Source organism: Lathamus discolor, chromosome 3 (genome assembly GCF_037157495.1).
Source record: "Lathamus discolor isolate bLatDis1 chromosome 3, bLatDis1.hap1, whole genome shotgun sequence".
NCBI lineage: Eukaryota > Metazoa > Chordata > Aves > Psittaciformes > Psittacidae > Lathamus > Lathamus discolor.
In genome coordinates, this window is record NC_088886.1 from 80,609,390 (window position 1) to 80,636,042 (window position 26,653).

Consider the following 26,653-nt stretch of genomic DNA (forward strand, 5'->3'; position numbering starts at 1 on the left):
CCAGAGTAAACCTCAGCACCGAGGGAGCACCACCAGCACAGCAAAAGCAACACAAAGAAGCAGCTTTGGGAGGTTTATCGTTTTCACAACCTGATTGATTTCAAAGGTCACCCTGGAGGAAAAGCCTCAATCTGGTTTCTGCCGACACAGTCATTTCCCAAAGCCAGTAACTATTCCCTGCTCTTGGCACTCACTCAGGTGGTGGGACGTGGGTTGCACTGTGGGTATCTGCATCTTAATGAAAGCCTATTTTACTCCCCCAAAGTCTGTTGTTCATTTGGAGACATGAGGTATTATTAGTTGTTTCATACTGCAGGTCTTAAGACAGGTATAAACTGCAAAGAAATAAAGACTTCTGAGTAGAAACTTTATTACTAAAGAATTATCCCAGAAGTCTGAGATGGTTAAAATACTGAAATAATTCAAACTTCAAAACCATTTGAAATATCTGCTTTTTCTAATCAGTAAAAAAAAAAAAAAAAAAAAGAGTATGTGGAGTAAAGAAGTGATATAACACACCCACCACAATAGGATACTCCAGCACCTCTTCAGGTCTGCAGTTCTCTGAGTAGAGGCAGTTCAGCTTTTCTGCCCATCTTTTTGATGGGCAGCACTCTAAGTGAGGACCAAACGTTCATAGTAATGCATGTCCACCTGGAAAAAAACACTGTCTCCTTTCTCCATTTCACATTTGAGCTTACGGTGGATGAAAATCCAGAGGAGCCTGTCAGCATTAAAACAGCTTTCCTGCTCCCCTGGTGATGGCTCTGGTTTACAGTTTATCACAGAATAACTCACTGTAAGAGCTCATGCAATAAGAGTCCCCAGCCAATGTGACCAGTCACAACTGTGGTGTACATGTAATCTCCGAGGTGTTACCTCTTGTTACACTGAGGTGAAATACTTTCCATTGCATGGCCAAAGAAGAGAACTGAAGATCTGGAGACACCTCATCTGGAAAGGTCTTAAGAATACTGTTAATATAAATATAGCAATGCAACAGTTTGTAATGAAAATTCTCTGTCTTTAGGTTGTGCTAATAAAAGCTCATTACAAAAAAGAAATTAAATGCACGTACCAGTTTCAAGACATTAAGGACTTAAGCCATCTTTTATCCAGGTATGTAGTGTACAAAAGACTTCATATTGCATATTGCCTGCGTGCGCCTTGTTTAAATAAATGTCATACCCAAAGCATCCTTTGAGTAATTTTTATATTGAAGGAAAATATTGAATGTTACAACCAAAACTCTAATGCAATCTTGGTAAAATTGCAAAATTATGCTATTTTCATGCCTGAGGTTTTTGCTACCAGTCAGGGAAAAGGAATTAGCAGGGCCGTATCTCACATGAGATGGGTAGACTTGACAGGCTGATGGGCAAGAGTGATGCACACTCTTCCTCAGCCTCAGTGAGGTAGCAGAACCCTCCAAAACAATTGCCCCAGATAGAAAATGGTCCCAAGACTTGTTGCCAGTCCTCTAGGCCTCCTTCTGTACAAAGGAAACAGTTTAAATTTTTAGCCTGCAAATAAATTAATGTTTTCTTTCCTGCTAAAATAAGAGCTCAGATTCACCACAGTCCGTAAGATGCTTTCACCTCTGGATGAGAATCCCCCATAGCAAGCAGCTTTGCTGGTCAGTGCCTGCTCACACGCCCACCAAGGGCCACATCACTGTCACCTTCCTCATCCTGCCGATGCCATGCTGCTCCCCTCTCTGAATGATGGCCAGCCACCTCCCAGCTCTACAGGAATACATCTCCAGACTACAAACCATAACCGCAAGGCAACAACTTACACTCTATTTACCTTGAGTCATGACTTTTCTTCCTATGTTCTTACCATGCATTTTACCCAAATTTATAAACAAGAGGAGGAGGAGATCACTAGAGGCTGCCATGGGTCTGGTCTACCGGGATGCACAAGGGATGCTTGCTCTGCAACAGCCGTGTCCAAGGGTACCTGGCACTCTCACTCAGCCCATACAGGGCAGGGAAGCCCAGGAAACACAAAGGTGCAAGCTCCCAGGGCAGGGTGAAGCTACCCTTGTAGATGAGAAAGGAACAGGACAGGCAGGCACGGCAATCTCTGCCAGTCACATTCACACCTCAGCGTTAGCTTTCTTCACTGTGCACATATGGGCTACACATTTAACGGGCCGGCTGCACAGACCCATCTCTCCCTGCAGTCAAGGAGGAAAAAAAAAGATTTCATTTTCCTACTAAAATAACCCACTTTACTGCCAAAGAAAATCTTTTTCATATACTCTCTTCTAGATCAGTTTTCATGTATACATTATTAAATATTTAATGGAATAACTATTTCTAAATAACATGTATAATACCTTTTTAAGTGGCTGCAAATATTATATGCATAGCCACATAATGGGAGAGAACAGAGCAGCCAGTTTAAATCATGCTCCCCTTACTGATTTTCACAGCTAAAGTAGTAAAGTACTTGTAGGGAGGTGATACAACAAAATGCAAAGTGAATTTAAATTAAAATGAAAAAATAAAACACTTAAAGAAACTAACACTTCTCCCCCATTCCTGCATACAAAGATACCTGTATCTGTGTTAATTCTGGACACTACACAGTTGATGTGTGTGCATGTAAATGTAGACACAGATACACAGCACGTTGGGATAACTGAGAAATGAAAAAAAAATAAAAAGAAGAAAATTGGGGGAAAAAATGTTTTTTCATTCTTTTTCTCCTAGTAATGCCAGAAATCTCTCAATTTAATCTTGAGGTTTGAACATTAGTAGTTATTCTCTGATATTTAGATGAGAAGCCTTCAACTACACAACGTTGGTAAAGTCATTATTTCTATTGCAGAAAATGATCTTCAATCTTTTCGTTCATCAAATCACAACCAAAAGACAACATCATTTCTGAACAGTCCCTGTGTAACACAGATCAGTAGATTGTGGAAGCAATAGGTATTTTGCTTCAGTGGATAAAAACCAGGAGAAAAAAAGGAGGAGAATCAGTTCCTAAAACCACAACTTGCGTAACTGTTTTTGCTTAAATGAAAAACAAATCAAGTGATCATTTCCCAGCAGATGAAGCATTACATTCAAGCAGAATCTAAGAACTGTATTATTTCATTATTGAGCCCTATCCTTCCCCCCATCACTCTATTCCTTTTCTATTTGAAAACTTGCTTTTAAAGCAGATAAATTTTGAAGGAGAAATTCTGCTTCAAAGTAGAAGTTGAAACTAGGAAAATATCAAAACCAGATCACCTTGAAACAATGTATTTTTAAACCTCATGCTCATGCCTCCTCTGCTGTTTAACCTTCTCCCCCAGCAAAACTATCAAATTAATTTGATGAGACTTCCAATACATTTGTTTAATCCCCAAGCCCACCATGGGCAGCTTTTATGTGGATTTGCTGGTTTTCAGAGCAGTGGCACAGACCTGGCAGGTGAGCTTCCCAGGTAAGGGCTGAGCTCTCATGAATCCAAGTTCATCACCCGCCACATTGCTAATGATACAAGTGCAGCCCAACATGAGGCTAATTGTCGGAAGCAATAATCTAAATTAAACTGGCCAACATTCAAGTAAAAGGTACCATTTAAAATATCCTTTTCAAAGGAAAGCAATCTCACGAGTTTATTTGCCTACCCAACATAGAATTCCAAGTTTAAAAAAAACCCTTCCTCTTCCCCTCTAAGGAACCAAAGTAATTATTTTTAATACAGTGACATATGTTAGACAAAAGTATTAAGGAGGCGGCTTCATTCCACGCCGAGTCTCCACGGAATTTTCCCTTATGTGATCACACATCTGAGCTCAGATTTTACCCCAACCAATGAAGGATTTTTAAAATGATGGCTATTAGCTAATGAGAAATCCTTCCACAAATAATGGCGAAACACAGAAGATGTGGTGTGATGTTCCCAGCACTGAGAAGTATAATTAAAACAATATGGGGAATTAAAACAAAGAAATAAAATAAAAGTGAGAGTTCACGAAAACATTTGAGAAATGGCTCAAGTCAACCCAAAGCTCACTTGGTTTTGGCTGGGACTCTGGGCACACAACAGCTTCAGTCTGCCAAAACAAATACAACCGCCCGTTTCTTCCCAATGCTTTCATCCAGGGACGGACCTGCTCCTTTGCTTTCCCCTGCTACGATAATGACATGCCTGCTAGGATTTGATTGGGGTCCTGATATCCCTGCCCGCCTTTGAAACAATTATTATTTTGTTAATTGTGAGAAGAAAAGGACTTAAGTGGCACCTCGGACTGACATAATAACCAACAGCTCCAGATAATTGTTATGTGCTGTAATTAAAATAATGCACATCATTTAGGCAAAAAGTTTAAAAATACCTTGGGGGAAAGTAGCTTGGGATATAATTCCACACAGGGAATCTGTATAATTTTGGTTGTAACCACAGAGGAAAAATGTAGAATTTAAGATAGAAATTATTCACTTACCATGCAGAGTTAGTATATCAAAAAAAAAGCGTATTCATCTAATAAGAATGAATGTTGTGGGTGCAGTTACAATGTTTTATGCATGTGTTTACCCATAAGGAAGGACTGCAACTTCTATGGAAAAGTAGTTTTCAATTAACCCTTTTTATATATTTAAAATTATTTGATTCTCGGTCATTTTTACGAAGATAACAAAAGCCCGCGAGTGGATACAAAGCTCCCTTTCAAAGCATTCAGTCATCTATATCTAATCTCTACAGTAGTGACAGTCAGAAAACCCAGTTTTCAAAACTCCTTAATTTTAGCCGTAACATGAGATCATTTTAATTCAGTAATGCGGTGAAAAACCTCTCAACTTGATAATGACACACGTAACAAAAAAGAATGATGCTGTACAAAATACTAGGAAAGACAGTGGATTCAAGTAAGTAATATTAAATGGGAAAAAACTTGGCTTAGCTTTTAATGATATTCCACAAGTACCTTTCTTTTTCTAACACAGAGTTCAACTCTTGAATCACTCACAAATGCCTTAGTCTAAGAGGTGGCTGGCAAACACAGTGGCATGAAAAGCATCTTGAATTAGACTTGGCCAGTTCCAGATGAGGATGATGACTTGAGCTAGTTATAAACATTTTTACATTTCTCTTTTTTTTTAATTCCCATTTGGGAAGCTGCTGGCCCCTCTCCCAAACATATCAAGTTCAATCCACAATGTAGAAGCTTTGTTACATTCCATTCCATTCCTTGGATGCATTGTACAACCTACTGCCTACTCAGGAACCCAAAGGGAACATACAAAATGACACTCTCAATGCACTAAAGTGGACTCTGCAAGTTAGACAGGAGCACATATTCACCTTCCTTCACCAGCACAACAGCTGCTTTACTAGTAGCGCAGCCAAATACGACTTCTTGAAGACAAATAAGCAGCAGCAAAACTGAGAAGCCTCAAGAGTTCCTAAACTTTGTAGGTATTAATCCTAGGCTACTGCCATGCTCTTGCTGTCCCATTCTTAATGGGCCCACAAAAGCAGACAGCAGATGGCCAATTCATAAGCTCAGCAACACTGGCATAGTCAACACAGAGTCACTGATCTGTGCCCACATTCAGACAACTAGAGGATGATTCACTGAATCACAGGATGGTTTGAGTTGGAAGGGACCTTAGAGATCATCTAGTTCCACCCCTCTGCCACAGGCAGGGAAACTTTCCGCTAGACCACATTGCTCAAAGCCCCATCCAGCCTGGCCTTGCACACTGCCAGGGAGGGAGCAAGTGTGGACATGGCTGGCTGCTTGTTTTTCCTATTGAGGGCATCTTCTTGCAAAGCAGTATGAGCTGCTCTGCAGCACTTGGAGTAAGTGGTACACTTGTTACTCTAGCTGCTCACTGGAAAGGGTGATTTTCTTACAGTCATCGATCAACTGAGCAAAGACCAAAGATCCCTGGAGTACAGCTAAAGACAGGACTTAAACCACTGGGTCAATTGAGTAAGGCTCTTCCTGGTCCAAGGTAACCTATTTACAAAAAACATTTTTCATTTCTCTTATATGTCATGGTTTGATCTCCCTCTCTTTTTAAAACTGACTTTCAGATGTGGGAAGTGGGCATTTTAGTCTTCATTTCTCTCCAAACATTATCAAAGGTTCATAATATAGTCCTACTTAAAAGGAAGTACTCTAATGAGTAACTATTACAGATGTAAAGATATAGAACTGCCTGTTTTCAGCACTGAAAGCAAAAAATATTTCCAAGCAGCTTTTCTAATTGGACTAAAAATATGCTAGGTGCCATCCAGGCTACCAGTTCTGTTTCTGAAGTGTACTCTGCATCCTTCCAGTGGAGATTTGAAGAAGGACACAATTACAGTAAGGTCAGAAGCATTAAGTAGTCAAGACACAGGGAGGGGGGGAAATAAGGCAAGCAACATAAAACAGCCTTGGAGTTTCTAATTTCATTTCAAATGAAGAAATATACCACAGAAGTCTCCTACCTGCCTGACGCTTTGCACCTCCAGCAGTCAAGGAGCAAAAGGCACGCACGAGCTGTAGGACTCTTATCTGGAAGAAGCCTAATGTTTCCTGTCCCAGTGCAAAGACACTGACCCCAGTGAGGCAAGCTGTCAAGCAGCTACTTGAGCCAGATTGGTGAGGTTATATGTATTTACTTCTGACAATTTAAGCCCAAACTGTAAATGCTTATTCAGTCTTCTCACAGCTTTAACAACTCAACCAAGCAGGATGATGACCACCTTTGCAGTCTAAGATGCTGTTTACTGCTAGTTAGAATTAAGTAAAAGCAGAAAGACAGATTTGGAAAACCTAAAGCACTTTCAAAAAATTATACTCTGCTCCAAGACCTAACACAGTAATAGACTCTCACAGGAATAGCTATTTCCCTGGCAAGATAGTGCAATAATGCAATTACTGCCATTTAATTAATTTATATTCCCAAAATCTGTCTCCTTAAAATTTCTAAGTATTTCGCTTCAACATCAAGACAGGATTTTCTGCCCCATTTTGCCATAGCAACCCCTGCAACAAATGGCAGTTGTCTGTAAAAAGGAGGGACTCTTTGAGCATACATGCATGGTTTATATGGTTTGTTTTAAAGCAGGTCAGAGCACAATGGACCTTTTCTACCATGTGGGATTGAACACCAAGAAATCTCACTTCAAGGGCTGCCACGCTCCTCTGCAAAATGAAATGACACTGCTACTAAGCCTGGATGTAATTACAGATATGAAAGGATGGTTGTGAAAGTTTGCTTGTATCTCCCTCTCCCTCCTATACTATAGATATATTTGCCATACAGCTGTTAACATCCTGAACAAGTAACATGCAGCAGACTTAACATTTCCTTTCATTTTGTTTTAAGTGTTAGTATACAGTGGTGGCTGTTAAAGCACATTTACCACTGAAGAATGAGAGCTTTGTCTGTCTCTGTTGCAGGCAGAGCCCTCCCCTGCCTGCCTGTGCAGCCTCAGGCAAAAGCTATACCGGGAAGCCTTGACCTCCGGCCCAACAAGGACACTTAGTAGGGCTAAGGGTAATCCTGACTCCTCCTTGCTCATTCAGTTTCTTGCGCTGTTTGAAGCAATCATTACCAACTCAGCTACATTTTGCAGTCATATTATAAAATGAATCTTTGTTCAACAGTCCAAGATTGCTAAACTCATTTTATGTGTGGTTTTGAGTAGAGTCACTGGTTGCTCAGACCCCTCAGAGTTGTACTCCCTCCAGTCTAGTCGCAGCAGGGAAAGCACTCGTCTTTGGCATTAGTCCAGACGTAGGATGGTGTAACAGAGCAGCATTTGGCCTCTAGTACTCGTTCTCACAAGCTCCCCATGAGCTAGCCAAGATTTTTTTCAGCCACTTCCATCTGAAAAGCTTTTACCTCAGAGAATCTCTAGCTTTTGTGCAGTCCTAACATGACAACTTCTGGCAACTGAAATATCTACCACTCCTTTTGTGGTACTTTGATTACACCCTCCCAAGAGTAACTTCTCACTACATGTTCCTATAGGCACAATTTCTGTTTTAAGAGAGCCTGTGGAATATGGATGTTGGGATATGGGAGTGAATGAATGCTCCATTATTCACCTTGGTGGTACAGCAGTGGTTGCTCTGAAGTTTTACAATGCAACGTATTGCTCTAATGACATCATATGACATCATAAATCTCCCGCAATTTCTAAAGCTTCTGATGAATGTTCCTACACAACCACTTTGTTAATAAATGAAAAAAAGTTAATCAAAGAAAAATCGTGTGCATTTGTGCGCTATTAAAACGTCTACAGACAAGTACTAACCACCTTATGCTTTAAAACCAAAAAACTTTACCCTAAGTTCCAAAGGAAAGAAGGCACCATTTTGATTTATGGATGCAGTTAGACAAGGAACCCTGCTTTTACATTAAAACCCCACAAAGAAATAACCTCTGCATGAAGTTCAAGTAATATTTCTAACAAGTTCTCTGAAAACAAAAAGTTACTCTATTTCTCTTATTACATCCAAGTGTTTACGTTACTTGAACCACAAATAGTTCAAATTAACAAATATTTCCCCCTTCTTTCAAAATTTTCCTACATACACATATGTATTAGTCAAGCTAAAGACCAACTTCTCCTTGGCAGCTGCACCTTGCCAAAAAGGTGGGTATTTGCCATCCTCACCATCAGTCAAAAACACACAAACACACACACAGCTAAAGCAACACCACAACCTACTGTAAGGCTCCTAACCTAAGGCTTCATGTGTCTCCCTACTCTCTGCAGCTTTCTTCTTCCTCCAGTCTTAAGGAAAGTAAATGAAACCATGTCAAAACTTACATATATTAAAACAAACATGCCACCCCACTTTCAGCCTAGAGTCCCACACTTCTGTCCTCTTGAGGACACAAGTTATCCTTCTCCATGACTGCAAAGATAAGAAGATATTGGTGGGTAATTTCTATTTTGTTGCCACAGTCTACGTCACTGTGTCTCAGGTATTCACGAAAGCAAGCAAGAACCTAAACCCAAGCTTTGACAATGTATTATAAAAATAACCAAATTAACTTTGAAGACTGTTAAACAAAAAATATCCTGCAAATGGACAACTTTTAAATAAGGAAAACTGCAGGAAAATGGCTTGGGCCTACCCCTTCTGTAGCTAAATAACCCACTCCAGAATAGCTGTATGGGGTTTGTTTTTCTGTGTTGGGACACAGTTGAAAAATTAAGTGGATGGAACACCCCAAACAAGCTTTCTGCAAACAATCAATAGTGGTTACTGATGCCATAGACAAACATATGTGAAGCTGTGTTACCTATGCTCCCAACAGATTATTTACTTCTTTTTATAAAACAAGTTTGAAATGTAGCTTGAGATACGTCTGGAAATAAAAGTCAACCTCTGCCTTCAATTGCAACAGTGGAAATCAAAAACTCCCCTGACTTCAGAATCATTTGACTTTATTTACACTGCTGTAAATTAAAGCATGGCTTACTTGTCTTGTAAAGAATCCCTGGTTGAAGCCACAGCAAATTATGACCACTAACGTCACTGAATGTGATGATTTTGAACTCCACATCACACAACTGGATGCCTGTTTAATTCTTGCACTTCACTTAGCCTTCACACCAAGACAAACCTTTCTAGTTTCAGTTTTGGCCTTCTTACAATAGTACCAGAACACTGTATTTAAGTTTCCATCACTGCAAAGAATATTTGACTCTGAGATATGCACCTTACACTTAAGTTTTAAGAGGTCAGGCCATTATCTCTACTATCTCTACTACTACCAGCTTTTTCACTTCTCTTCCTAACTCTTCCTACTAAGGAAACAAAGCCCCAAATAATATTGTCAGTTCAGACTCCTCCTGGCTCCTAAAAGCATGTTCATGGCTTCAGTATTTCTCATCCTTTCCCATCTCCTTCTTCATAGGCCATATAAGAGAAAACACTGCTTTTTCATAACCTTTGCTGAACTCCATTAGCTCCCTTAAGCCACTTTCAGCCCCAGTTTGTGTCAATCACCATGCTGTTCTGCCAAAACATCAGTAAGACATTAAAGAGAACATGTCGTTTCAAGGAAATATTTAATCTTCTATTTTTGCAAGTTCAGATTGCTGTGCTGCCGATAGTAGGAATGGGATAACAAGATAATACTCAGTACTGAAATCTTCTTTTTTCTGGGATGAATTAGAAAACATATGAACTGTCCTATAATATTCAGTGGTTTGCTGATCATGACTATGGTCCAGCCGCACGCCATAGTGTATATATAGCCTTACAAGTTTATAACATACTGAGGTTTCTGCTTAATTTAAATCTGCTACTGAATTCTAATATCTAGTTCTCTCGTTTCCCCATCTCCACACATCCCCCACCAGCACTCAGTGCCAAAGGCTCAGAAATAACCAAAGGGCCACGGGAGGCCCCAGGCGTGTTTGAAACCAACACAGAGGATGACACTGTCACGTGCCCGCACATCCGCAAAGTATCTGCTTCAAAGAGCGAAGCTGTATCCCAAAGTTACCCACCCGCTTCTTTTTGTTCCCAGTAAATTAAAATGCTTGGACTCTTCCTATTCCATGTTCTCATGCCGAAGACGGGATCGTGCTCACAAGCTTCTGATGGAATCCTCTAAGATTTTGGTTTTTTATCTGTATAAATTGAATTTTTAAAGAGAAGCTGAAGCTCCCCTCATCGAGAAGTATGAGAAAGAGAATGTCAAGAATTAACAACAGTAGGTATTCTACTCCCACACAGGGTTAATTTTTTTTCTGGATAGCATGCAGATTTCTGTCCCACCCATCAGATGAGCTGCTATACTTCTATTAGCATTCTGGCACCTCCTTCTGCACAAACGTAGCCCTTTTTCTATAAGGCATGTTATATAAAAGACTTAGTCCAGCAAGCACAGAAAGAAGGGATTTTTTTCTTGCTTCCAGATTTAAACTCATCACTCCTTGCATCAGACAGCATTTTCTTCCTCCTAAATACTACATCACACAACTAGCTGGATGTAAAAAGACATTCAGTAGGTGTACGAGTTCAGGGGAAACCAGGACCAGCCTTCCTCTGTAGAAACGCTGCTACAAGGCCTGACCAATGGGCCACCAATCCATACGGAAATTAGGACATATTCCATCTTCCTTCCTGTTAACTGCACCTCTGGCTGCTCTGGGGAAAAAACTGCAGGTTTTATTAAAGACAAATGCTATGTTGATATAAGAAGTTGTTTTATAATAAACCAATTGCATTTTGTATCTAACAACGTGGACTAGGGGATACACAGTTACTACAAGATACGCATGCTACAGTTACATTGCTTCATATGCAAATTTAGATACACATCTTGCCATACAGCACACAGGATGGTTTCAATAGTCCTAAATACAGTTCAATTAACAGCAGCTTGCATCCATACCCACTGCCTGGATATATGGCCAGATAAAATCTAGACAAAATGCTAAGCACTTGGAGGAAACAAAGTGCACACTGTCTGTAAACTGGAGTTAGCACTGCCATCATGCAATCCTTGGTGAAAACAGGAATTCTGATTTCTTTTTTAATGTATTGCGATCTGTTAAAAGTCATTCCGTTTAAACAGCATTGCACAATTTCCAGACAACTGAATCTGTGAAAAAAGCCTTATGGCTCTGTGTCAGGTCTTTCCACATTATTATGGTGCAAAGGCTACATAAATTTATCTCCTTCTAATTCTGGATTTTTTAAAATATCAAGACACTAGGGTTTTTTTTCCATCTGCAGCTAAGACTTCTCCGTCTCCCTTGAATTTACATGCAAAACCAGAGTTTATGTCGAGAAACACGGATGAAGAGAAGGATGCAGGAGAAGCCTTGAAGACGCTTGACAGCAATTTTGTTCTGTAAAAGCTCCTCTTTCCACAGAATCCATGTGGTGACCATAGAGCACCACAGTGCCTCATCAGTACTAAACCTGTACCTGCAACTCCATGTGAACCTCACTTGAACAAGAAGGGAAAAAAGAGTGGGATGGGTACTACTTACACTACCAAAAAAATCACACTGCTGTCCCTCACAGAGACATAACATTTCTATTACAAACACCCCTTGCTCCCTTGGCTGTCTCCCTTCTTTTCTGCTTTCTCCCTCCCCACTTTCCTGTACAGACACACTCAAAATTGTAAAGCAAAAAAGTCCTTGCAAAACGAAATTTTACTAGATGGCTACAGAAAAAATCTCATGTTTTTATGGTAAATAAAAATACTCCTTAACTTTGTTATTGAAATCACTTTGGATTATTAGGCCTAAATGTTTTTACTAGTGCAACCCACATTTCACCAAAACTGCTGCAGTTTTCATGTCATGTCACTCAAACTAGACCATGGAAGCTGTCTAAGTGTTACATTTCTGTCCTACTTGCCTTTATGAAGTGCCGTACTACCCTTTTGGGCTCCCTTCTAGAAAAAAGCATCACAAATGCATACATACGTTGGGATTTAGACAATTTGGCATCCATCTTTTAGCATCTGAGAAAAACAATCAGCTTAACAGAAGCAGTTTTGTACAGTAAACTTCATAATAAAAGTACTTCTGGATATATAAATAAAACCACATCTCTATTATACAATACCAACCTAATCCTTGTGATAAATTTATTAATTAAACCCTCAAAAGGTCAGTAGAATATTAATTCATTCCTTTATGGACAATCTACTTGCACTAAGTATTATAATAGGGTTTAATCTAATCTGGTTAAATAGACATTGGGTAACGTTTGAACAGTCTTGACACCAACACTGACACAGTTTAGTACAAAATGGTAAATTTACTATAAACCATTTTAAATTTTCAATGACAGATTAAAACCCATGCAGAGCAGTTACAAAAAACAAATCTTTAGTAACTGCTAGTTTCTACTAAATTCTGCCATAGTCATAATGTTCAATTCTGAAAGTAATATATCAGTTTATACTGGTAAATACTCAGTTGTTTACAAAGAATACCTACTGGTTATGCTTTAGGGGCAGCAAAGGGGATTTCTTCAAGGTTCCTCCAGAAGTCACCACAAGGGAACTGCAGCACTATGGCATCCTCTTTGGTTATGTGGCACTAACGGGGCTACAGCCGGACCTACATTTCCTTTACATCAGGGAAATGGCCATCTCCAGTACTGTGTCGTATACATCAATCATGCTTCCCCACTAAAATCCAGATTTGCACTCCTTCACCAGTGTACTCTAGTCTAGGCTGCGGCATCTCTTACCTAGCTGGAAACTACCATTTTACATACAGCAAGTCACCTTTTCAAAAGAACACTTTTGAAATCAACAGGTCTTTCCTCTGTGAACAGCAAAGTTCTATGTCTGATCCACGAGGCAGATCCCGCTACTTCTATGAATGCATATAAAACATATTTCCTTTGCAACAGATTTATCCCATTCTGCATAGAGGGTTATTTTATGGGTGGGGCTGGTTTTTGTTGATTTTGGGTTTCTTCGTTTCATGGCAACTAGCTGTAAAACACCTTAAGATGCATTGCTAATATGACTGCTCAACAAAGAGCACTTTGCATCTTATTGTAAAATATTCAGACACTCAACCCAAACAAATGGTGTCTGTAATAAAAATGCTGCCACGTATGTTCATTTGTACTAGAACAAATCAGTTTTATTTGTTCATTCTGTGTTTTAGTGTCACAGGTCTCTTAGAAAAGATAATTTATAATTTCTTATGCAATTAGATATGAAATTAAGTCATTTTACTCTGCAGAAGAATTTATAATAAAGAGACCAGGATCAACCAGTTCCACTGAAAATATTTTGATAGCATCAAAAAAAAAAAGACAGCATAAAAATCTTTAGTGTTTTAACAAATTAACACATGCCTTTTGGGTAAAGTACTGTACATGCTGTTAATCTTTTAATTAGGTTCTCAATTTCACATACACATTTATGGTAGGGGGGATTTTTAGTGATCAGAAAAATGCAAATGCATGGTGTTGCTATGCTCTTTTTGCAGAGATGGCAGAGAAAAAAAATAGTATGTGTATCCCTCTATTTAAAAGCTGCACAATAACATATTAATAAACCTTTGTGAATATTACCAATGAAATACCATTCTTCATTCTTTTAAGCAAACAAACACAGTTTTTAAATTGAGGGGGGGAAAAACAGACTTGTTCTCCATGCTCAAGCCACAGAAAAAGAAACTTTTATGTTCGTAATGCATGTAGTTTTTAGACCCATCATCAACATTCAAAAATGTGTAATTGATGCTATCTATATAAATGGATACATAAACAGTGACGTGTGAAACACATTCTATGGTAGCATTTCACAAAATGCCAATTTTCTCGTGCTGACTGCCACAGAATTCTGCCTAAACATCTCCTTCCAGGATCTTGAAAAGATTTAGTATTATCTATAGCTCATTATTTGATACATTCTTTTCCTCGAGCATTTGGTCCATCCTCAGTTTCAACACAAGATAAACACTTTTCCCCCCACAGACTATTTCACAGATTCTATAGCTGGTGCCGAAAAAAAAAAAGCCTACTCAGAAAGGCAGACAAATTGCCATCAGTTAACGATCCCTATGCCAAGGGACATTTTTAGCATGGAGTTGTCACTGTGAAAGTAGGAACTATCTACTAGCTATCCCACATAATGATTTTTGTTAGAAAAAGGAAGAAGGCCAAAATGTGGCTAAGCAGCAAATATATTACAAAAACAAAGTATGAAAGCAATTTAGCTAAAAATCCTGACTGGCACACGCGTTCTCCTCCTAGCCTGTTTGTTTGAATTTAACTCTTTATTAGGAACTGTGGAAACAGCTAGGTGAAGTCAAAGATGCTGCACATACAAAACCAGGGAATGAAATGGAATACAATACAGACCCCAGATCCCAGGATTACTATAGCTCTGTTGTTTAATAGATAGCTACTTCATCCTAGAAGCATTATTTTTCTGCTGGAATAAAGCTGAAAGTAAAATCACCCATAAATACCCCAATCTCACCTAACTTGATGCAATGCCTTTTTTTTAATCACATCTGTATAAATATATATATTTTTTTAAGTTGTCTACATAAACCAAAGGTATTCACTGGCCAAAGGGAAGAGTACACGCAATTCTCCATAAGCCCTGCACCAGTACAGAAAGGTAGAGACAGACATCCTGAATAATGAAGTAGTTCAGTGGACAGGAGGAGGACCTACACACCTGCTTCTCCCCATCACAGCTTGAATTTGAAGCATCATCAGTACTCTCTGAGTGGGTTCCCAGTAAGCTGGACAGTAGGCAAAAGGAGGTCAACAGCAACGGTTTTTGCTCATCTTTTTCCATTATGTCAATACAGCCATTAATCTGCTGCAGACTCCCAATGACAAATAAGGCAGGAAGGCAGACCGCCCTTGTAAAATTCAACCGGTACAAAAAGATGCAATCAGCATCTGTCAGTCAGCAACTGTATTTGATGTTACTTTATATTCCAGTAAGGGCCAGGAGGATTAAAGCCAGGTCCCTTCTACAGTGCTCACACCCACTGGTGAGAAACCCGCTGAACTGACCCCTTTGCCAGAAAGATCTTTCCTATAGAGACACAGAATAGGGGTCAGCATGTTTGCACTCTCTTGTATTTTAAACCAGGGAATGTTTTCTGTTTAGCCCTTTACATTTTCTCCCCTTACTTCGTTCAGTTTTCAGTTTCAAACCGAACTGGTTTTTATGATTAGCTTGTCAATGTGGTTGAAGGGGACAGCAGAGTACTGTCTTACACCGTAAGTTTGCAAGGGACCCCGTAGCCAGCACCACTGCTCTCCACAAGCTCAAACCATTTCCCCTTCACATGTGCAGTAAGATCCAGAGTGGGGCAGAGATAACAATAAGAGTTCAGACAGAGCAGCCAGCAGAAAAAGCTCTGCTTTCTCCCCAGCAGCATACCCATCATAAATGCTGCATAGGTGAATCTATGCCCAAGGCGAACCAGAGACCCTAAAAGTTGAGATGTGCACCTGAGATAAGCAGAACCCAATCCGGTGGATGTACCCTGCCTCTGCTAGTTTAAAGAAAGAAGCAGCTGAAGGTGGGCTCAGATCTGTGCCCCTGTTGGGAAGGCAGATAGAGCAAGGCAATATACAGCGAGTGAGAAGCATTCCCTCATGCCATAGGGTTAAAATGCTGCTTCTCTTATCTAGATCAGGACTGGGGGGGGGGGGGGGGGGGGGGGGGCAGGCAAAAAAATCTCAGCAGACAAAAATATCGAAAAAAGAAAAGAAAAAAGTGGGGGACGGCAAAAAAAGCCACTTAACACGTTAACCAGCACCAGGCTTTGCTCTCCTCATACTACTGAATGTTCAAATACTTAGCTTGTTTGCTAACAGGCTGCTAACTGCATCTCATTTTCCTTCTCTGGACAGGGGAAGACCTAGTCTAACTTAATTTATTCCCATTTTTAAATACAGCACTGTTTCATTATCAGATTTTATTTTAAATTAAAATTAATAAAGACCATTTCCCAATTTTCCTCAGAAATACCAGTGGTTCATGGGCTTGTGGGCTTAGCTGAGAGGTTGGGAAGGGGGCCAAGAAAAATCAGAATTTATTATATGCTCGTCTAAGTTTTTAATTGAGTGCACACAGGCCTTTTGGAGTGAACCTTTTATTTTACCCCAAACTACTATAAGGGTTGCTGTGACACAAAAAAGCCTGTGGCTCAACTTCCCCAGCATTTCTTCAATGGTTTATAAAGCTGGCAGAATATGTGAAAGCCTCTCCTTGAAGAACACAAGTCTTGAAGAAACTTCTGTCCTGCAGCACTATCTTTCTGCACACAGCCTGCAATGAATGGAAAGCACTAAAGAATACAGCCCTCATCAAACAGAAGCACCGATTTGCTGTTACAGCCTTAGCAATTTTTCTCAGCAACAAAGGGGAGAGAAGAGAAGAAAAGCTTTAATGATTTCTACCCATAGCACAGCTGGAGTTTGATCCATTATGACCATGGAACAAATGCCACACACGCCACTGCAACAAGAAGCCATCTCCAAAGCATGATGTGTTTCAAAGCACTTGGCCTCAATCTCCCACTGCAGGTACGTGGAGTCTCACAGACAGAGAGTTAAAGAAGAAAGGGTGTTTCAATGGGACAGCCAAAGCCCGCGCTGCTCCCTCCTTTCACCCCTGCCTCCTCTCCCATTTGCCAGTGGTGCTGTGCTCAATCACAAACCACAAATGAGATGGAAAGCGGCTGTCAGAAGTGCTGAGCTGTTCAGGCCTACCTTTAGTTACCCTCCTTTAAGCTGTTCAAACACTAATAAATTATCCATTTACTTATACAACCCAGATGTTTGCCATCTAGAAAAATAGATTATTATTTGTAGAAGGCTCTGTTCCATCACAAGAATCCTGTAAATAATATATTGGGATCAGAAAGCCAACATCACATGGCAGCTTTTACACACAGGAGCATGGCGGGGTGGCAGGGAAGGAGAGGAACGAGAGACACTTCCTGACCACTGGTTAGATGTTAAGAACTTTCACAGTGACCTTATCAAAGACTCAAGTATTCACTAGAGTTCATGCTGTTGGGATAATGAGGTTACTTAAAATAACACTACAAATAAAGAATGAGGCTGACAAGTAACCTGAAAGGTTGGTTGACTAATTGGATTTTGATCTTTTGTTTCCACATATATACTATGCTGTCATGTAAATTTATATTTGTATGTGTGTATATGCATAAAATATATGTGTATGTTTATACTCTAGATTAAGCTATATGTGTTTATATATAAAACAAAGTAAAACATAAAATACAGTCCATTTTATATATATTACATCCTAACATTTCTTTGTATGTCATGTTTTCCACAAAAAAAAAAAAAGAAAAATCCCCACTACCCTTAATAAACCCTACAAATATAAGCAGCCTCAATGTCTACCTCTCCTGTCATTTTTTACGCAAGATTTCTTTAGAGTTCCAAGCAACATTTAAAGAGAACGCTGGGGCTTCAATTGAAATGGGATGAGATGCTGACCCTTTAACAACAGTGTCTTTCAAACCCTGTGTGCATTATGCACTGAAATGCCTATCAAAAAGAAGAAGAAAAAAAAATCCAACCAAAAACAAAACCAAAGAAGGAAGTTTTCCGTATTCTCATTAAATTCTGAGTTTCTCTCATGGTTCCTGTAATTGTGTTTCACTTACAGTTGTCATGAAGCTTTGTAGGGTAGACAACACAGTGATTTGATGGTAAACGTCTGTATATAGGGAGGGAAATAAATATTTGAGAAGTACTCGGACCACTTTCTTCAAACATCAGGGAGAAAGACAAAGAATACAACTCAAGCAATGCACAGTTCAGGAAGAAGGACCTTTTACAAGGAAAACTTTGATCTGGATGGCTGAATATCGCTGCAAGAAATCCAGCCTTAGCAATCCCAGACAAGTTGTCATGAAATTGCAAGATGTCCATTTAAGTCATACCCCTCACACATATTACTGTTAAACGGATCTTTTACTGGAGACCCAAAACTGGAGGCAAGGAAAAAAGGCTTACCCATCAAAAGCGTCCCCAGTAGAAGCAAATGGGGCAAAGGGGATTACTAAGGTAAAAGAGCTGTTAATTATAGATGGAGTAAGACCAAACTGCTGAAAACTGAAGCAAAGAGGGCTGGGTTGCTTGCTCTCAATTGTTTTAAGACCCCCTGGTTTAGGATGGTGATCATACTCTGTAGCAAAAGAGTTTGAGCTGAGAGAAACTGAGCAACTCTACACAGACTGACAACTCTGTTAGGTGAGACCACTGTGCTATCTCTACAAACAAAAAAGTAGCAGCAAACAGTAACAGAGCCAGGAAATGACCCAACATTCAGTTTGCTGATTGTTGCATTGTCTTGTTATTTATGTCATTGTATAATGCTGACTAGAAGGTCTTTGATCACATGAACAGGGAGCCATGTCTATGACATGCAGATGACACTAAACTTGGCTCAGGAGCCAGAAGATCCCAGATTATAGCACCCTTGTAATTTATTGCACATTATTCACAGGAGAAGCCTGATCCCAGCTTTCCTCTCATTTTCTCCATACTGCTACCTTGCACAAGTGTTAAAAATAGCATATCTGGTCTTTCCAGCTGCAGCAACCCTAGCTGCATACATCGATCAAGCACAGTTTAGCAGAATTTCACCACACTTTTACCGCACTTTTCTAGATACAGAAATATAAAACCAGCTTGTGCATGTTTAATACAGCCCCCAGCTGGTATGTTCTGCCTTTACCTGACATTCAATTGGAAGCTATTGTGGTCCTGGAGACAGCACAGATGGGAATATTTCACAGGATCTTTCCAAACTAATCATCCCCTTAGGTCCTTCCAATTGCCCCAGAGCCCTACCCTCCTAGACCAGCTTAGCAAATCCTCATTGGTATTTACACCCTTCAAGTACTTGTACACACGGTTATAATCCTGTAAGTGGCAAGATGCTCACACTGGTCTCAGAGAGTCTACCCAGAGTGAAGGAGTCCAGCATCCAGGCTGCCACATTCTCACACAGCAGTCTGAGGTTTGGGCTGATTTGCTGAACGTCACCATATCAAACAAAAATGCCTTTGCTTTGGAATACTACTTAAATACAAGCCGCAAGTGCAAGAGGCCTCCAATTAACAGCAGAGACCAGGGCTGAGCTCACCTATTTAGACACCCTTGAGGGAAATGGAACACACTTGCAGTCTGGGTTCCTTCCTGCCCCAGCCACGTGCACTATGGACCCAGAGGAGAGCCCTTACACTTCTGTGTCTTGGTTTCCTTGCTACACAGTCAGGAGAGCCACCTTTCACTCTTGCTGCGGCTCCCTGCAAGGACAGCTCCACTCAGTGCTCCAGAGACAGAGCTCTGCAGAAACACCAAAGCCACGTCAAGCCTGTCTTACAACTTCCCGTGGCTGCAAGCAACATTAGAGCCCCACAGGAGAGGCTGCTAGAGAAGGGCAGCTGGTCCTGAGATACAGCTCTTAAAGGCATGCCATTAGGGCAGGGGTACCCCATCAGCTCCTCTGGCCAGGCACTGACTGGCAACAACAAAGTTCTCCTCTTCCTCACTGCAGTCATGCAAGGCTGATGGCCGACGCTGTCTGATCTCAGCTCATTAAATCCCAGTCACCACAGAGCATCACTCTCCTCCGTGCCCAGCTATTGCAACTCCACATGGCAAGGCAACACACTTAAACCTTTTCTGTTTCTTATTCTTATCTTACACCTTCCCTACTGATCACCGCCAGCCTCTCCTTCCAGCCCTCCACTCTGACCGGCCACCCTCAGCTCTTTGCAGCCACAAGGCTTCCCACTCTTCCATCAGTACACAGCATGAGAAGAAACCCAACAGCATGATGAGAGGCCTCCAAGGCATTAATGCAAGGCACTGCCTCTTGCAATGGCTCTGCAGAAGCAATACATTGCTCAAGAATTAAGGCTTGGCAATCTCTACAGTGACAGGAATGGGAAAGATCTACTGTTTCTTTTGCTCTGTGTTAACTTCTCTCCACTATTTTCTCACCCCTCCTTCTGCTCCACTTGGCATCTCAGCACCATTTCACTCTTGTGTACACCCCTTTTCTTGCAGCGGCCACACACAGCAACTGATCCAAGTAACCACTTGGACTGCCCAGACACAGCAGTCAAGACAGTCACTCTTTGACTCCAGTGCCCTGCCAACACACCTAGCAGAAGCACCTGGGAGGAGAAGGCCCATTCAGCTGTGCAAGCTTTTGCAGACAATGTACACCAGTTCCGTGTATATGCCCACAACAGCTCACAAGGAACTGGTCAAAAGGAAAAAAAAAAAACCATATATACATATATCCACAAGAAATCACACTATTTTCTTTTTCATATAGATTCTAAGAAAGTAGAGCTTGCTAAAACCAAACTAGCATCACCTTTCCTCCACCCTGCAAGGAGAAGGGAATCAGCTTTCACAGCAGGTCCCAAACCTGCAGGACTGCACACAGGGTACTCCAGATTGCAGCTACTTTCATACTACTCTGGTCCCAGCACTCAGCACTACACAGTGTATGTAGCCCCTACTAGTCCCCTTCTCTTGCACAGCCCAGTTAGAATACCCCACCCACAAAAAAAATAAAATAACATGAAATTGCATCAGGGCATGTAAATGTTACTAAACTACACACAGAACAGGTGCCCCTTTAAAGCATGACTCTCTTCCTCTCCGGAAGGCACATGGAGCAGGTTCCCTAGTGTCAGGTGTAGACTCAAGTGATGAAAGAAAAATACATAAATGTTTATTAAACCTTTGTTGCCATTCACACCACCAACTTTCACACCCCAGTGCCAAGCTGTTAACGCATTCCCGTGCTGTTCCAGAAGACTTTTCACAGCTCCTGTCAGAAAAGGGAAGTTTCACGGGGGCAGCACTCGCTGGAAAAGTCTCTGCTCTTGCCACCATCAACAAAAAATGTTCACAACCAGCTGTTTGTGCAATAAATGTGTCCTGCCCAAACTGTGTGGGAATAAAGAGCTTCTTACAGCAAGGCACAGGGACACTTAAACTTATACATCCTGATACATGTTTGACTCAAGATTGTTTACGCTAAGATTCCTCTCAATTTACCTGATGAATAGGACTAAAAATTAGCCATGATAAGCCAAGTGACCATCGGTTGGCCTGTGAGGCTTCAGGCCAAGTGGCAGCTGTGTGTGCAGGCTGCAGCTCATATGCTCACACTACAGCACCACCCCCTTGGAGAGCTCTGCTGCTGCCCAGGCAGGCAGCCCCACAGCACTGCCCCTTGGGGCACACACACCCCTCAGGGAAGCAACGCAGCACTCACCCCTCTGTGCCACATCTCTTTTCTGGCACCCAGGCTCTGCTGTATTGCTGTATCGCTGGCAAGTGTGAGGCAGGGCCCCGCAGCGAGGCGCGCACCGCCTGCTCGAGCCTCAGCAGGGCTGTAGAAGTGCCATGGTGAACCGCAGCGAAGGCGGTGTGAAATCGCACAGCAATTCTCTCTGCTGCCAGAACTCCTCTTTTCCCCCACAACTAGCTCTTTTATCTGCCACTGGAGACCCTGTTCTAAAAGGAATAGGCAAAGGCAAGACGTTTCCCACAAGATGAACACTGTTACTCCTCTCAGTACTCCAAAACAAGAGGGGGGCGAAGTCAAACACTTTCTCAACTCGAAAGGTGACAATTATTACATGCTACTTTACAGCTTAGGCAGCCTTTACAATACAAAAGCTTTGACAAGCTCACATTTACTTTGTCCCTGAAGCACATGGGGACACCTACTCGTGTCAGTGTTTTGCACAGCATGTTGTTCAAAGGTTTATCATTTTGAAGAATGCACCTGAGGATCTTCAGCATCTCATGCAGATCCTGTAATTCAGCTGATCATAAAGCATGAAGAAGAACTAAGTGACTGTTTATCAATGTACATTGCTAAATGAAATTAATCCTAAGCACTAGAATAGAAGCAGGCTGTTCCTATAGCCAGAATGAATAAAGCAAATAGCTTTATTTTTCTTCTCCTAAGATCAGAAAATTGTGTTTCTAAACAAAACCTTAGAGCAACAATTTAGCAGCATGCTTCTGTCAACCTCAGCTGACATATTATAGCCCAATATTATGTAAGTTTCCTCAGTTATCTAAACAATCTGAGAGATCTGTCAGCTCACTCTCTCTGCCCGTACCTCATCTCTCAGCTTGCAGACAGCTAGCGCAACATACTACTTCAGCTTCACGTATTAAAATCAGCGTGACCTGCATTATTTGTCCAGGATGCATAGAAGATTTTGAAGAGCTGATCCTTCAGTGTGAAGGTAAACTAAACTGACCAAGTAAGAGATCTGTTAGCTGGCAGATCTTTAAGGTACTTTATGTTGTTTCTAAATATTATACTATCTGATGCTTTCTAGTCAAAGGTAATTGCTGCCTTAAAAACAAAAACACCGAAGTCTTTTAAGACTAATTACAACAATTCGAGATTCAACTTTTATTTTCTAGATGAGTTATTTGAGTGACACATCAAGTGACAGATGAGTATCTGAACCTGCTCATTGTCAAAGCCTGTAGCTCAAAACCACAGTGGCCGTTTCCTCCCTGCACGGTCACTAATTTCCTTTGTGAGTCAATCTGTTTCTCCTTCTTGCTATTCTCAGAACAGAGAGATGCTGCAAAAGCAAGGTTCCCCCAAGTGAGATGTTCAGCCAGCGTGGATCACTGCACTGAATGGCATGCCTCCTTGGAGCAGGTTTCTTGCAAAGCCCATTCCCCTTTGTAAGTGCCAAGAATCAAATCTTAGCCACCTAATGCAGCATGTTCCACATGTTAGTTCGCAACACATTGAGCAACTGTGTTAACTGAGATGGATAGCACTGTCAAACAGGAGGCTGGCTCACCAGGATGGAAACAGTGGGATATGCTGACCTTTTACATTCAGAAAAAAAGTGTCCCTAAAATGACATGCAACATTTCATATTAAAAACCAAAACAACTACCTTCTCGCAGAGCTTTTACTACCCTGTTGTGCAAATAAACACGTGTACAGCTCTGCCTATGTAAAGAACCTGAGCCTCTCTCTCTGAGCAGAGGCTGACAGAGGAAATGAATCATTATCACCCTGCTTGGAAAGAAGTTTGTACAAGGAGCCTGGGCTATTAACCACTGCCTGGAACTCCTGGATTCAAGGCCACCACAGCTCCCTCTGTTTCCACGTTCAAATGCCTAGCTATACAAAATAACTAAAACCAATACATAAAATCCAAACCCCAGGCAAAGCTTCTATTACACTACTCTAAAGGCACACAGGTTTTACTGGTGACATGGAGATGAAACTGGAACTTACAGGCTTCTCATCCAAAAGAATAAGCACTGAAATAACCTGTTTAGTATAAAAGCCTCTTGAAATGCAAAGTTCATTCTGGGAAGATTTTTCCTAACCTACCACCTGCTGCCTATCTCCTTCAAGATTAGAATTTTAGGTTTGTTTTTTTCAAGCTAACATTTTGGGTTGAGAGAGGAAAGTTTTGTTTATTTTAAGATTTCACTGCTACTGGAGATTTACCTCTAAGTGGAAGAGAATACAGAGCTTCACAAAAGGCTTTGCAGCAATATAGTAGGTGAGCGAAAACAGAGAAATCTGCCTGTACTTTTAGCCCTACAACTACTGGCCATACATAACCATTATACACAACCTATAATTCTAAAAATGAAAGACTACAATATGTCGCCCAAAATGGCCCTGATACAAAGAGAAATACTAGATACCATCTAGCTGTACACCTAGAGATTCTATCCAGCTCTTCTGTGCTGACTTCCTCGAAGCAACAACCTGCCTCGTACAAGTGTGTCATGAATATCACCACATTTCACACTTCAGCAAGATACAGCTAATGCTTTCTAGGCAGGCCAACAAGGTAAGGCTTGTTCTACACCTAGTTTAAGCAATCAACACAACTGATATAACCACTTCCAAGATTTGCCACCAATTTTCTTGCCTACTCCTTACATTGAATAACCTCAGATGCTGTCTTCTGCCAGTGCAGAGAAGGGGGAAAAGAACTTTATTGAATACCTTGTGCCTGAGCTGCAGAACTGTGGGAATACCCCAGAGCCAGGAGCGCTGTCTCCACCAGCTGGCTAAAGAGCACATCTTTGCGAACCAGAACGAACTCAGCATGTTCTTCTCGATTATCGTATTCAAGAGAGGCGTCCGACTGTTCCACCACACAAAAGACTGGAATCATCAAACCTAGATGGGGGGGGGGGAAAAAAGCAAGCAGAGCATCAGTAAGAGAAGAACAACAAGTGTGTCATACATCTCTGGTTAAAGCTGTAAATTAAAACACCTCCTAGAAGGCTCATCTTAAGTGGAAATCTGCCTTTTTTCCCTGTGGGATAGCTTTTGTTTTCTTTCCAAGGGAAATACTGAAGTCTCATCACTTGACTCATTTAAAAACCACACTAAAAGCTCCAGAGAATACAATTCAGGAACAGAATCACAGTCAGCATGAGGACAAACAAGATTTTCTAATAAGACCCTTTCAACATTGCAGAAGTTTTCTACAGTTCCTTGAATGTCCCTGTTCTTTCAGGTCAGAGCTCCACATGCGGCCGTAAGGAAAACCTGACACACAAATGCCACTTCTGCTTCTCTGCCCACAGTCAATGTATGGAGGAGTCAGCAGAGGCTACTCCCATATGCAGCTCTTGGCTGAGATACGCTTATTTGCACACTTTCAGACCATGGCCAGTCTTCTCACTGTGCAAGGAAAATATCCCTGCATTGATTTCACTGAAAATGATTATCTTGTGCTGGCAGCTATTGGTCATGCAGACCTAGAGAGGCAAGGGGCTGTTCTCCCACTGCAAGCATGAAGAGAGTGAGAACAGCTCTCTTCGAAAGAGGAACTAGGATGAGGAGGAACCACAGAAGTGGAAAACTCAGGGGGTGGTCTGGATTCAATTTTGTTCTGTTTCATTGTAAATTTACTTTTGTGGTTACAGGATCAAGTCATCTATGGCAGTAAGTCGGGGGGCATGAACTTAAAGGGATACAGTACTACAGACAGTAGAGAAACAAGCCAATTTGCAGAAACTGCCCTACAGTACTTGAAGTGCATGCACAAAGGGAAGATGGAGCAGACAGAAAGCCTACAGAACTGCGTGGCCATTTTCATCACTCGCTACAGGCCAGGCTCTAATCAGGGGATGGCAAAGGAAAAATCATTACCTCCAGTCACAGAAATTTATTTATTTATTATATACAATTTGGTAGCCCTCAGATAAACTGGGAAATATTGGGGCAAATCTCAGCCTAAAGCAGCTCTCCAAATGTTCTAACTAAGGCTCATCATACTGCCAGATAGTTCACCTTAACCTCTGTTCTTCAGCATGAAATATAACCATTTCCAGTAGACAACAACTGTGAAAAGTAACTGAACGTATTTATGAAAGGCCAGACACTAATCACTGCATTCCTGGACCATGCACTTCTTTAAGGGAAAAAGAGAAGAAAGTCACTTTCCAGTTCTCCTTCCATACACTTAAATATCTTTGAGACCATCTACTATCAGTACGTTCAGTATCAACAACAGTTATATATTCTTTCAGAGGAGTCACCCTGAAATAGATACAGTCACACCAATAACAAATGCTGCGGGACTTAAATCCTCTTTGTCTTGAATTTGCAGAGACCAGATTTACCTTAAAATGTATTTTAGATACATGATTCTCACTTAGCGACCTTTTGAGCATGGGAACAGCTCCCAATCTGACATTCTATCTGCAGGCCAGCAGCAGAAGCTACAAGCAACGCTATCCAGCTGATGTGTTTCAGTTCTTTGCTTTAAAACACATCCTCAAGTAATGCGTAAGTAGGTTATGGCATCACATTGATGCTTCTCCCTCATCACTGCTTGATTCTGGGTTAAACATGCATTTTGCAAGTTCAAGCAGCCAAATTTCAACACACGGTGTTAAAAAAAAACCTAAAAATCTTAGTGAAAAAAACTCTCTTGGTGCTTTCCTGAAAAGACAGTGTGAGGCTGAGCCTGCTCCTCAGGAATCAGGGACAAAATGTCTATCCCTAGCAAAGGTTAAAAAATAAAGGCTCTTTGTTCGTAAATCATTTAACTAGTTTCAATGAAATTTAACCTCCATAAGCAACACATGTCCCCTCCTACTGAACTTAAGCCCATCATAGCA

At 41.0% G+C, this 26,653-nt stretch overlaps 1 protein-coding gene across 3 annotated transcripts in view; it reads right to left on the reverse strand.

The window, feature by feature from the left end:
* SATB2 (SATB homeobox 2) overlaps nucleotides 1-26,653 on the reverse strand; it is a 131,999-nt gene that overhangs the window by 86,308 nt on the left and 19,038 nt on the right. For 2 of the 3 annotated variants that reach the window (XM_065670001.1, XM_065670002.1), the window contains exon 3: nucleotides 24,522-24,698. The exons of the other annotated variant lie outside the window; for it this stretch is intronic. In XM_065670001.1, the coding sequence (XP_065526073.1) occupies nucleotides 24,522-24,698 (177 nt within the window). The remainder of the gene's footprint in view (nucleotides 1-24,521; nucleotides 24,699-26,653) is intronic. 3 annotated transcript variants of the gene reach the window in all.